This window comes from Dioscorea cayenensis, unplaced genomic scaffold (assembly GCF_009730915.1).
Source record: "Dioscorea cayenensis subsp. rotundata cultivar TDr96_F1 unplaced genomic scaffold, TDr96_F1_v2_PseudoChromosome.rev07_lg8_w22 25.fasta BLBR01000980.1, whole genome shotgun sequence".
NCBI classification, from domain to species: Eukaryota; Viridiplantae; Streptophyta; class Magnoliopsida; order Dioscoreales; family Dioscoreaceae; genus Dioscorea; species Dioscorea cayenensis.
Window position 1 is genome coordinate 324,619 of NW_024087371.1, and position 14,124 is coordinate 338,742.

Here is a 14,124-nt window from a genome sequence, read left to right on the forward strand (position 1 = left end):
GTCCCTATCCCTAGACAACCAATGACTAGTCCCCTACAAGGTCTTGGCTGAGAGTTCTCTCAACGTGTCACACCACTTATGACTTCTTGGAGTTCTAGGGATCTCAAGTGATAAACCTGATTCCTAAAAATATATCAAACTCTATATCTAAGCAAAAGATTCCTAATCATACACGAGGTCCCGGTAGAGAGTTCTTTCGATGCCTCACACTATATATGATTACAAAGAGTTCTTCGAATACAAAGGTAGAGTAAATCACATTGGAAGGGAATGGGGACGCTCTGTTACCTCATGGCTCACCTTCTCAACCCTCTTCAATCTTGGTGAATCTAGCCCTAACGGTGATCTCTCTCATCACTAGAGTGATAAGAACATACTATCAAGATATATGTAGCTAATAATAATGGCATGATAATGAAAAAAAGAGATTGAAACTCAATATAAAACTCAAATAAAGGAATCACAATAAAAATCGATACAAGATTAGATTCTAGGGTTCACATGCCCAAGTACCCACTAAAAGTTTAGCTCTTTATGGAGCAATACAAAATCCAATCAATCAATAAATGAAAACAAGTAAAATCCATAAAGAAAACCCCCTTCATATCCATGATGATGGTCAAGATAAGCCGCTCCAACGTTTTCAAGAATCCCTCCGAAGAGGCTAGGTACACCAACTCCAAAGAAAGTCTTCGGTGACTTTCCTAATACCTATGACGATGGTGGAATCAATGAAAGTTTATGAAGGACTGCTCCCTTTAGTGCAAACATCTCATCTCCAAACCTTAGCCGCTTTCCCTTCTCAAACTTGTGGAAAAAATAGAAAAAACTCACATGAGTGGCTTTTTAAACCAAAAAAATCAGTGATCCACACTGCTTCTCACATGGCTGTGCAAAATGCCGTGTAATGTTTTGATGTTGCTATATCAACTTGCTACAATAATTTGCTACAATACATGGCGTGGACTACTTGTGCGAGGCCACACGGCTGTGTAGTAAGACGATGGCTTCTTGGCTCTTCATACAGATGAAATCTCTTTTGAAAATCATACATGGTCTGGTACACATGTGTATGATTGCCCTTGTGCCCTCCTGGCATGTCAAAATGGCTCTAAAACTCCCACTACAAGAAAGTTACTATCTAGAAACGCATTATTAGAAATAGAATTTATTCCGTTTTTAATTGTAACCAATTAGCAACGGAATAACATTCGTTTTTATTATGTTATTAGTAACAATGGCTTAGAAACACCAATTTCATAACATGATTTATTAAAATATTATACAAATTTCAATTTCTAATCCATTTCTAATAGATAGGGACAACAAATAGACTAAAAAAATACTTATTTATCAAAATATTATCAAACAATTATCAAATCGCCATCTCTAATCCGTTTCTAATTGAATGTGGCTAGAAACATATTAAAAAATTTATATTTTATCAAAATATTATTAACTATTATAAAATGTCCATTTCGACTCCATTTCTAATAGAAAAGGACTTGAAATGGGTAAAAAAAATTAATATTTTATTAAAGTATTATTATAATATCCGTTTTTAATCTGTTTCAAATAAAAAGGGACTAGAAACAAATGAAAAAAGAATATTTTATCAAACTATTATTAAATATTGTAACATGTCTGTTTCAAACCTGTTTTGAATAGAAATGGATTAAAAACAGATAAAAAGTTAATATTTTATTAAATTATTATTAAACATTATAACATGTCCGTTTCAACTCTGTTTCTAATAGAAAGGGACTAGACACATTTAAAAAAAATTAATATTTTATCAAAATATTATTAAATATTATAACATGTCTGTTTTGAATCCATTTCTAATAGAAAGGGACTAGAAATGGATAAAAATAATAATATTTTATCAAATATTATTAAATATTATAACATGTCCATTTCGAATCTGTTTCTAATAGTAAGGGACTATAAACGGATAAAAAAAAATTATTATTTTATGAAAGTATTATTAAATGTTTTAACATGTCCATTCCTAATCCATTTCTAATTGAAAGAGAGTAGAAATGGATAAAAAAAATTAATATTTTATGAAAGTATTATTAAATATTATAACATGTCCATTTCTAATCTGTTTCGAATAGAAAGGGATTAGACGTGGATAAAAAATTAATATTTTATCAAAGTATTATTAAATATTATAATATGTCCGTTGCTAATAAGTTTCTAATAGAAAGGGATTAGAAACGGATAAAAAATTCATATTTTATTAAAGTACTATTAAATATTATAACAAGTTCATTTCTAATCAGTTTCTAATAGAAAGGAACTAGAAAAGGAAAAGAAATTAATATTTTATCAATGTATTATTAAATATTATAAAATGCCTGTTTTTAATGTGTTTCTAATAGAAGGAACTATAAATCGATTTTAAAAAAATCATATTTTGTCAAACTATTATTAAATATTATAAAATGTCAATTTTTAATCTGTTTCTAATAGAAAGGGACTTGAAACGGATTAAAAAAATTATATTTTATAAGAATATTATTAGGTTGTTCTAGCATATGCTCATGTTAACAAATTCACATTATCTCATGTTCCATCACCATTCTCATCAAACATTAAGTAATTTCTCCAAACATTGAGTTAAACTTCATTAGAAATTAGAATAAATAGAGGCTTCTAATCAGAGAGATTAGATACTAAAATCCTAACAATAATTACTACACTAGTTTTTGTTAGTTTTAGATTTTCATACAAACTTACACACATCTCAATGCATTGCAAAATTCTATCTCAGCCATACATCTATCACTCAAAGAAAGCCCCAAGATCACACCCTGGCATCTCGTACTCCACCCCTGACGTCTTGTGCTCTAACACCCAGCAACTCCTCTAGCCTAGCGATCATCTTCCTTAGTGCCTCTTCTAGCGTTGTCGGCAAAGCCACCACTGGCACCGATGATGATATCTCCGCACTGGGCTTCTCCTTGATTAGGGCTTCCTATCACTAATCCCTTAAGCTTCCCATAGTTGTCGTCGTGCGTCTTTCTCTAAATCCTCACGCAGTCATTCCTCTCTCTATCATGCATAGCTCTTCATCGTGTTTCCTTGTGTCATTTTGAGCTTTCAAAAAGAAGAAAAGGTATTCAATTTTCTATCCTTTTTTATCTTTGTTTCTCTCATCACCGGCTCATAATCTAGGATTCTTGCTCATTATGAACAAGATCATGGTTGGTTGACTAGTTATTCCTTTATACTCAAATTCATATATGTTTTTATTTCAGGATCTGGACATAGGAATTTGAGAACCAAATAGATCTCCTAAGATATTATTCACAATACAACACTACATTTGGGTGAGATTGACTCCTTAATTCTCTGGTAGGTGACAACAATACTGACACTCCTTATTTCTCTATGTTGCAAAGCATTTTCATGGAGATAATTCAATTTTAGTGACAAAATAGGTTGGTCGTTGTGGTTATAGGCTTTTTTTTTATTTTGGGGTTTTTGTTTGGTTTGATATCTGGAGCTTTGATGGAAGGGTTGGATAGTTTTGATTTTGGGGGTGAATTGATGGCTTTGAGTTTGCTAAACATGTGTGCAATGTTCAGTTATTATGTGTAGCACAAACTACCTTTTAATTTTTTAAACACTTTGATGTATGGAATGTATATTAATCAATTTGTGATAAAGTATAGTAAGATTTGTTGCATTTCTATGTTATTTGAGCACTTTGATGACTGCTTTAATTTGGATGTGCGACCAATTTATGTGTTGCTTGTATTATTATTGTTAATTTATGATTTATAGGAATTCACTTAGTCTATTAAGAGATGGTTATTTGCTCAATGTGATATTTGTGATATTGGATGTTGTTGATGTATGTTATGAGTGCAATTGTAGAAGCAATGAATCTTTGTTGTAATTTTGATGGACTACGATATACATATATATACATATATATGTGAAAATGAGAACTAGATGACATGAATTCACCGGAATCCATTAAGTGGTGAGTAAAAATAGTATTTTGTTTCTCTTATGAGTTCTTGAAGACGTGCTTCCTGCCTTATATCAAATAACTATGTTGTTGTTCTTTTTATTCTTTTATTTATTTATTTATTTTTTTGACATTGCCGGTAAGCAAATAAAGGGCACTTGGGATGTTTTATGAAATTAATGAATTGATGAGGTTTGAGTAGAGGATTCTTCAGCAGTCGCAGTTTACCACAGAGGACTCAACCATTTGCTAACGATCATGTGTTGACTTATAATAGTTATATTTGTCGTATACTTATTATTTTGTGATGAACATATATACTTAAACATTTCTTTTTGTATGAATTAATGAATTTATCTTATTAATTGATATTCTAGATTAAAAAAAATTATGTACCAGGTTTTATAAAGAAAGGGATATAATTTTTATTTTATTTTATTTTTTTGACTTGAATGTTAGAAACGGATTAATTTCTTTCAATATTGTTTTTTTTTAATAACCTTAGAAACATATTAGGAACAAAAACACTTTTGTTTCTAAAGGGGCAGAACAAAAATAAAACAGAAATTATTTCATTTGGAATCCGTTTCAAATTTTTGTAACGGCAACAATTTCATTTCAAATTGGTTTTTAAATTCCGAAAAGGAATTACAACATAATTTAGACAAAGATTCACAACATACATTATTCCGCATAAATTTTTCAAAAGTTAGAAACATATTGGTTCCTGTTTTTAATCCGTTTCTAAATATAGAAATGGAAAATTTCCCCCTTTTTATTTAAATTAGAAACAAGGGTTTCTGAAACAGATAATTTCCATTTCAAATTCATTTCTAAACTAAATTAGCAATAGATTAGAAATGAAAAATGCTATTTCTAAATAGTAATTTTCTTGTAGTGTCCAAAAAGTCGGCACACATACCCATATAGATGTTGCAATCCATATGTTTGCCCAAGCGCCTAGTAAAAAAAAATTCAAAAATGCACCACACCCCTATCTTTGCTTCTTTTCTTCTCAAATCACCTCCACATACCCTGATTGAATAAAGAACACAATATACATGATATTAGTGAAAATATCTAATAAAAGTCATGGTATATTTACATAAAGTGATGTGCCACAATATGTTTAAACAAGCACTTATCAAATATGCAATTTGTCTGAAGGTTGCCTTAGAATTCACTATTGCTTTACCTACTACAAAAGCCGAATTCATAGCTCTGACGCAAAAACAGTAATGAGGCAATTTAGCTTAAAGGTTTGCTTGGAGAGATTTCAACATATAGTGGTCCTACTACATCTATTATGATAATCAAAGTACCATTCACTTAGTGAAATATTAGATGTATCATGAGAGGAGTAAGCACATTGATGTCAAATTTTATTTTGTTTGGCAGGTTATCTCAAATGGCATAGATTAAGAAGATTGCTACTACAGACAATCACACTGATATGCTCACAAAGCCTTTACTGGACTTGAAGTTAAGCTATTGCATAAAGTTGGTTTTGGTTTGCTATTAGTTTGCTTTTGTGTTTTAGGGGTGAGATTTTAAGTCAAGGTGGAGATTATTATATGTGCCTCTCATCTCACCTTAATTAGCAAATATCTTGGGGTTATATTTGTAATAATTATTATGTGTGTTATTTATCTGACCTTAGTTAGAAAGTACTTTAGGGTTATACTTACAATTTGTTTTATTTTATGTTTAGGTTTGGTTGCTTTATGTTTATTTAAAAACATTGTGCTCTTTTGATTAATTAAGTTTAATTCCCTTTTTGAAATTTTTTTCTCTTTACAAGTCTTCTTGTTCTCCCCGTGTTATCACCAAAACCCTAACACGATTGGTGCCTTATTTTCAACAAAAGCCGAAAATGTGGCAGCTACAAAATCAAGCAAAGATCTTATTTAGGTGTAGCTAATGATGAGTGAATTGGATTTTGATGGACTGGATTGCAAATTGTTTAGTGACAATCAGAATGCAATTCATGTTACTAAAAACTCAGTTTATCACTTATGAATCACTACAAGAAAAAATACTATTTGCAATATATAAATTTGTGACGTGTAAAAATATTGCAAATTTACGACACAAATTGCAATAATGTGTGATAAAAAAAACCAAAAAAGTTGCATAAAAACCTAAATTACATCACAAAAAATGACCATCCAAGAATGTTGCAAAATGTGTCGCAAAATTTGGGGACCTAGCATATAATTGGTTTGCGACATAAATTACGACACATTATTTTCAATGATCTATTAGCATCACAAAATGTGTCGCAAAGTTTAACAGTAAAAAATTATATTTTTCCCAGGCAAAAGGGTGGGTTTTGCTTTGTGGGTAATTGCAAGACACCTCCTCCACAAACACTTATTTTCAATCCTCTAGCTTCACCCTTCTTCACTTCCTTCACAAGTTTTGACGATTTTTTTACAAATAAGCATGACTATTTGGTATTAGTGCCTTCAAAACTTTATTATTCATGGTGAGTTAAATTGGCATGTCTCTCTCTCCTCCTTACTCTCTTTAATTTGCATGTAAGGTCTGATTTAGTATATTTAGCAACTTTATATGATTATTGATAAGTGCTTATGCGATAAGAATGCGAAGCGTTCTTTCCTTATGATGGCCATTACTTTTGTCAGGTTTTAGTGTTAATACATATGTATTTGTGTACTTTTATGCAGGTTGGGTTGTGAGGCTGATTATTTGTGAAAGAAGCCATTGTAGATCGTTTTATGCATTATTTAGAGGAGATCTTGAGAAAGCTCAAACGCGGAGACATGAGTCGGATTTAGAATGCTAGAATGTATACCAACCTCCTTGTATTCGAGCTAAGGCAATGATTCGGAGGGGCACGAAGGCAGTTACATCCCAGTATTCTGGCTTGTGCATATTTAGCAAGATCTCCACCAACGTGACCGTTTATTGAAGAACCAAGATGATCTACGACGTGAACGTGTGTCCGTTTACGTTACCTCAATGAAAGCATGGATTCAGGAGTATTTCAGGCTGTCACTGTAGTAGGTACTGTTCACAGTCGGCCGAAGAAGGAGCAAAACAGAGGAGCCACACGGGCGTGTGGAAATTCCACACGCCCGTGCGTTAATTCCACAGGCCCGTGTGGAATATCCACAAGGGCGTGTGGAATCCCGATTCCAGCCCTATTTAAGGCCGATTTCAGCCCCGATTTTAGCATTCTTTTCTCCATCTTATCCCCAACTTGAGAGAGGGTTGCGGCTAGGGTTTTGAGAGATATTGGCTAGGGATTTGGAGAGGTTCTACGGCTCTGTCATCATCATCTCTTTGGAAGAAAGTTGGTAAGGGAGCCTCCGTTGGATTGATTCGGCGAGGCGTATCTTATACCAGACAAGGGGATCTTGCGACGAGTAGAAGACTCTACACAAGACCATCACCATGACTATCGAGGGGGTTTTTCCTATGGATTGCTTTCTTTTACATTTGATTTCATTATCGTTTGTATTGTGCTCCATAGAGAGCTAAACCCCTAGTGGGTACTTGGGTATTTGTGAACCCTAGGATGTATTAGTTTCATTGAATCTCTTTATTATGCTTTCAATTAATTGATGTTTTTGTGAGTTCCAATCTTGAATGTTTGATTGTTGAATACTCCCTTAGAGTGACACTAAGGTTGAGAGTTCATGTGGTAACCCTTGTGAGTGAGTGACACACCATGAGAGTTAGACAAAGCTTGATTGGAGAGGGTTGAGAGGGTCAGTCGAGAGGTACAGGAGCATCCCCTTCCCCTCCAGTGTAATAGATTCTACCTCCGTTCCTCGAGTTCTTTGCGGCCATAATAGAGCGAATGAGCTAAGGAATGACCCTCCGCTGGGGCTTAGTTGCGAGTGCAACGGAGTGAAGCGTTGAGGTGATTTTAGCATCTAGGGCTTAATTGTGGTTAGGGACCTTTCTTCTGGACCAAAGGGTTAGGTCTACAATTAGGAAGAGATTTATCACTTGGAATCCCCAGAGCTCAATGCAATCCTTCTTACGAGTGTAAGGTTGAGAGGTTGTTCAACCTCTCCTCCGGGACATGTAAAGGATTAGGCTTGGTTAACCCTAGATTCGGGACCATGCATTAAAAGGATGTCCCTGACTCACCATTGCATTAGTTAAGAAGCATAATAGAGAGTTCTTGCACTTGAAACGATTTTCCTAGGCGGATCGATACCCGGGTACTCCATCTTTATCGATTGCCTTACCTTCTCCTTTACTTTTGCTCTCTTTCGGGTTGCTTTACTTTTGAGAATTGAATCTTGTCACACATATTACTATTCATCTTTCATATAGTTAAGAAACAAATTAAGTATTTTTATTCCCTTTTCCCTGTGGATACGATACCCCACTCACCTGGGATTTATTACTTCGACAACCCCGTGCACTTGCGGGGAGCATTGTCAATTATACTAGTTAATTTTCGTAAAAGAATTATAAGATTTTTTTTATTAATACAAATTATATACCACCAAGGGTTAATTCAACCAACAAAGGTTTTTATTGATTAAATAAGTAGTTGTGAGTTTGAAATTTTTGTATACACATGTTGGGAGAGATGTCTGCTCTTTGTAAATCTTTTAACACCTCACCATAAAGCCGAGTCAAATATATATATATATAATATTAAAAATCTATTATTTTTAATTAAAATTAATTATATAATATTATCCAAATCAACCATGGACCCAATTTCCTTCGATGGTCTTTCCATGGTTGATTTAGATAATAACATATAAATAATTTTAATTAAAAATAATAGAATTTTAATATGATATATATATATATAAATGTATATTTATATGATATTTCTTTGCTAGGGTTCAGCACAGTAGGCCCACAGCCCAATTTAACTTCCAAGCAACCCCTTCAAACCTTTTCTCGGATCGCATACCCCGTCCATCTTGAAGGCGATCACCACCATCGCCATGGCCAATGATCACTCTCCTTCCACGCCACACCTCTGCCAGTGCTCCTCCCCCATCGACGCGCCTTGGTCTGAGGCGTCCCCTTCCCCCGTCTACCTCCCCATCCGCGTCCCCGCCATTAATGCCCCTTCCTCCAACATCGTCGCGATCATCCTCTCTCCTGTCCCCCAACCCCTTCCCATCCACACTCCGCGGTGAGACATCGGAGCTCGTTCTCCAAGTGTATACTCTAGATCTCAGGTGAGAACCTCAATCATTCCAGCCATCCATTCTCAACAAGTGCATCATATGCTTTCTGTGATCTTGAACCAATTCATGTTCATTTCTCGCATGATTTAGAGATCAGTGTTAATTTTAATCTGCTTTCATTGTTTTATCACTGAATTTTTCTATCTATGGTTAGTGATCGATCACAGATGGTCAAATGTTTATTTGTAAGCTCATGTTTTTTTATGGTGTGGCCTTAGCATATTATGGTTCATAGTGTGGCTGTAGAACACATACTACTGTTTAATTTGGTTTGCTCTTGCTCAATTTCAACTGTTGCTCACAGAATGCTTAAATACTAATCACTTCTCTTTTTGGTGGGCCACTGGAGTTTCTTTTTGTTGTAGAAAGTGTTGATGATCCAACTTACCATGTTGTTTCAGGTTTGATCTCAGAGTTTAAGGTAGGACAAAGTGCATGAACCTAAGAGCTGTGAATCCTTGTTGAGTAATGAAAGCTTCCTCCAATATGTTCTTTTAGATGTTAACTAAGTGAAAATTTCATAAGTGAAATCTCTATTGTTGTCATTGGAAGGTTCCAAATATGTTTTATTGATAAGGAGTTTTTGTGTATGAATTTACTGTAGGCATATATGATAAATGTAAAAACATCTCTTCTAGTTGCTACAATTTTTACTCTAAAATTAGGTCACTTTCTTGGTCAAATATCAGTATTTTTTCATGCTCTCTGTTTCTTTATCACTTCCAACTTAGGAACTTAATCATTGTCTCCATATCTCACATCTTCTATTTTTTCCTATGTCATATCTAGCATTTAAAACATTCTATCTTTATAATCTATGGACATGTCAACTATTTTAGTTTGAGTATTGGCAAGATATTATGGAACAATTGTTTTTCTCTTCTGTGATCAATGATCTATCCATTTCTAGTTTGCTAATCATTTTCAGGACTGTGGAAGCAAGGATTGTTGTAGTTGGTATATCAACAATATGCAGTCAGAAAGAAAACCATAATCAGTTAGTATGTAAAGTGTTTATATCTCCTTGTATTTTCTCAAGCTATGAAGGCACTTTGGCTCGCTTTTTATATCACCAATGCCATCCTTGTCTTCCTTGTTATTCCCTTGACAATCTTCTATTATGAGGCCGACCAGGACAAGTCAAATCTTTTCCTTTCTATTTGTGTGTTTCTTCTCGAAAGTTTGAGTTTTTATAAGCTGATGGATTGATGCATGTTTCTTGTGTTTTTAGGAGCATGGTCAAGAGGTTGAGGAGCTCTCTAATGTGAGTGATTATGTCTGCCATTATCTGCACGCTCATTTTTGGAATTCTCTATGGCTAGATTTTGTGAACTCTCTGTTTGTGTTTATTTTGGCCATTGTTGCATTGTAATGAAATGCCATTGTTGAATCTATGATAGAATTTCTATGCTTTGAAGAAAAACATAAACTAAGATAAATTTTCCCTTGGACATCTCAAATTGTCTTGTTGATAATGCAAGTTCTTCGTGAACCTATTGCAAATTGTTTTGCTTCTAATTATTTTGCAAAACTCTACGTAAACATGAAAAGTTGTGCAATGATGTAAAACAAGGATACATCAACTAGGTTTGGAGTTGTTATTAAAATTACATTAGACAAGTATATTCCATGGCATATTTATGTTTGTTTATTCTATTGTGTGAAGAACAACATATTGTCACGTAGTGCTTAAAATCTTTTAAATAGTAGAGGAAAAGAAAAAAATTAAATTAAGAATAACATGATTTATATTATGTCAGTCATTTATTTCTCTAATCTAGTAAGCTGGGTTCATTATTTGGTGCTTTTCTGAATAATGATAAATGCAAAACTCATAAAGAGATGTGAATCTACTTGCCTAACAGATTTCTTGGTGTTATTTGTTTATGGCATGAAACAACTTGGAGCTAATCCGTCTTGAGCGAATACAACTACATAATTTGTGAGTTAAGAGAAAACACCCATGGGCGAGCTAGAAACAAGATGTCAGTCTTAGAATTTATATTGTATGTTAACAATTACTAATTAGACCAAACTGGTACACACTCACATGCATTCAAGTGGAGTTGTCTTTCACATTTGAATGGCTTTTTGAGGGGGCATTTGATTTAGAAAATGCTTCCTAGGTTCATCTATAGGCACAACTGATAAGAAAAAGCCTGGAAACTATTCCAAATTTTATTTCTGCAAGGTGCCGATTTGTTATTTACCTATTCAAAGGTAGTTTAATTATTCTTTCATTGGGTTGTTTTCAGGCACTTGGTTATCCTCTTTTATGAAACTATTGACCTAGCCAACTATTTTTTTTTTGTGGGAAGTTTTATGTGATTTGAAAAGAATAAAATTGTCATTGACAATTTGCATGTCCCTATTTCATACAGTACAAATTATTTTTCTACATTTTGGTTGATAATCTGTCCATTATTTTTTGTGATTCTCCTAGATTGTTGATGTTAGTTAATTTCCCTTGTATTAATAATAGCTTGTGTATAAGTGGTCTTCATCTTCATTCAATGAAATAGGAATATTAAGTCGGTACTTCATCCTTTGATTTCATATTTGCTGATGAAAATCAGTACTTTCGGGGAAAGCGGATGTCACAATTAGGCATCTGTCTTCGTCTACAACTAATTTTCCAAGTGTGTGGACTGAGTTATCAAGCGCTCAACTTTGTATTAGATCATCCTCACATCAGGTTCTTTTCCATCAAGTAGGCTTTCTCCGTATGAGTTTAAGCTATGTATAATAAATACATTGTTAAGATTTTGGCTACAACTCTAGTTCATTTGGCCATCATTTAATTAATTTATTTATTTATAGTTTACCTAGAAAAACATGTAAAATTTGCTTTCATGAGCCCTTCATCTTTGTCATCCCATTGTTATACTATTGACTTTATGCCTTTTCCTTTTGTGCGGCATTTTTTAAAATATTGGTAAAGATTTATAATGATCACTATGTTGAATTATTTTGGTTTCATTTATTTAGTGTTTTGTATATACGGTGAGTGCCTCTTCACTGACAACTTGGTTAACCCGTACTTCCTTCCCAGAATATGTGGTTGCTCTAACAACTGTTGTTGGATCATTTTTTTCTCGGTGAGTTTGGGATAACTTATTGTGTTTTCTGGTAACAATCTGTCATGCATGACCATATATAGTTCAATTATGTGTTTTTTATAGGTTGAAGAATACTATATATTTATTAAGAGTGACTATTGAAACTTATTTGTGTATGAAAATAAATATTCTCGGCATTTGACATTTATTAAGTGAAACATTTCTTCTTCTTGAATAGTGGGTTTTTGAAAGTTCTTTTGTGGCAGCCAGCTTTAGCATGTTGGTTAACGTTTATTTTTGCATTCTTGGTTGCTTTTACTACTTTGCTCTATTTTAGATTACATTTGCTGCATCCAAAGGTTATGATCTTAGTCGATGGTATATAATTTTAATTAAATGAGGACTAACTATATACATGATTCCTCTCCGAAACGGCTAGACTAAATAAAATTATTTGTAATTGCCTAATTTCTACTGATGTGCTTTCCATACCTGTGAATTCTTATTTCCAAACATTGTCCTTCCCAATATCACTGATATTTATAGCTTTCTCCTAGGTTGTACATGATGAGTGCATTTTATATAGACATTTTGCATGCCCTATTATATGATTTGCTTGTCTTTTGGCATGTATTTTGGTATAAATCAATGCTATTTTTGGGTATTTATATTTGATTGTGCGGGCAATTAGGTCTTGGGATGAAATAATGAGTTTTGGAACAAATCATGTGCACAATAGAGCTGAAATGCAAATTACAAGGGAAGCACGGGAAGAAGCACGCCCATGCTTATGCCCTTGCACTTTACATTAAAATCATCATCTTGCTAAGCATGGAATTATAGCACATACATGATAAGTGCTTGTGTGATATTAATGCGAAGCATTCTTTCCTTATGTTGAGCATTACTCTTCTCAGGTTTTTACACTAATATGTGTGTTTTTACACTAAGCATGGAACTATAGCATAGTACTGTAGCAGCACTGTTCACAGCCGGCCGAGAAAACAGGAAATCAGAGAACCCACATGGGTGTGTGGAAATTATCCACGCCTGTGTGGTCACCCGATTCCAGCCCTATTTAAAGCCGATTCAGCCCCGATTTCAGCATTCTCTTCTCCATCTTTTCCCCAACTTGAGAGAGGGCTTCGGCTAGGGTTTTGAGGGGTATTGGCTAGAGTTTTGGAGAGGTTCTACGGCTCCGACATCGTCATTCCTTAGGAAGAAGGTTGGTAGGGGAGCTTCTGTCGAGGCGTATCCTATACCGGACGAGGGAATCCTTGGACGACGAGTAGAGGACTCTCCACACGACCATCGAGGGGGTTTCTTTATGGATTCATTGCTTTTACATTCTATTTCTTTGATTGTACTTAGCTCCATGGAGAGCTAAACCCCTAGTGGGCACTTGGGTATTTGTGAACCCTAGGATGTATTTATTTCTTTGAATCTCTTTATTATGCTTTTAATTAATTGATGTTTATTGTGAGTTCCAACCTTGAATGCTTGATTGTATGAACATTTCCCCTAGAGTGACACTAGGGTTGAGAGTTCTCGTTGGTAACCTTGTGAGTGAGTGACACACCACGAGCGTTAGACAAAGCTAGGTTGGAGAGGGTTGAGAGGGTGAGTCGAGAGGTACAGGAGCGTCCCCTTTCCCCTCCGACGTAATAGATTCTACCTCCGTTCCTCGAGTTCTTTGCGGCCATAATAGAGTGAATGGTCTAAGGGATTACCTTTCGCTGGGGCTTAGTTGCGCTTGCAACGGAGTGAAGCGTTGAGGTGATCTTAGTATCTAGGGCTTAATCGTGGTTAGGGACCTTCCACCTGGACAAAAGGGTTAGGTCTATAATTATGAAGAGATTTATCACTTGGAATCCCTAGAGCTCAT

At 34.4% G+C, this 14,124-nt stretch overlaps 1 protein-coding gene across 5 annotated transcripts; it reads left to right on the forward strand.

Moving 5' to 3' along the window:
- Positions 1-8,851: 8,851 nt before the first annotated feature.
- Positions 8,852-10,574, forward strand: LOC120255396. Of its 5 annotated transcripts, none has more exons than XR_005534997.1 (3): positions 8,852-9,171; positions 10,091-10,319; positions 10,412-10,574. XR_005534997.1 is itself a non-coding variant. In XM_039263230.1 (3 exons), exons 1-3 carry the CDS (start codon positions 8,939-8,941, stop codon positions 10,550-10,552), a joined length of 465 nt encoding a protein of 154 aa, XP_039119164.1. In that variant the 5' UTR covers positions 8,852-8,938; the 3' UTR covers positions 10,553-10,574. The 5 variants fall into 5 exon arrangements, 4 of the variants coding, with proteins under 4 accessions (XP_039119164.1, XP_039119166.1, XP_039119165.1 ...); XM_039263230.1 differs by having other exon boundaries at positions 10,091-10,181; XM_039263232.1 differs by having other exon boundaries at positions 10,091-10,177.
- Positions 10,575-14,124: the final 3,550 nt, after the last annotated feature.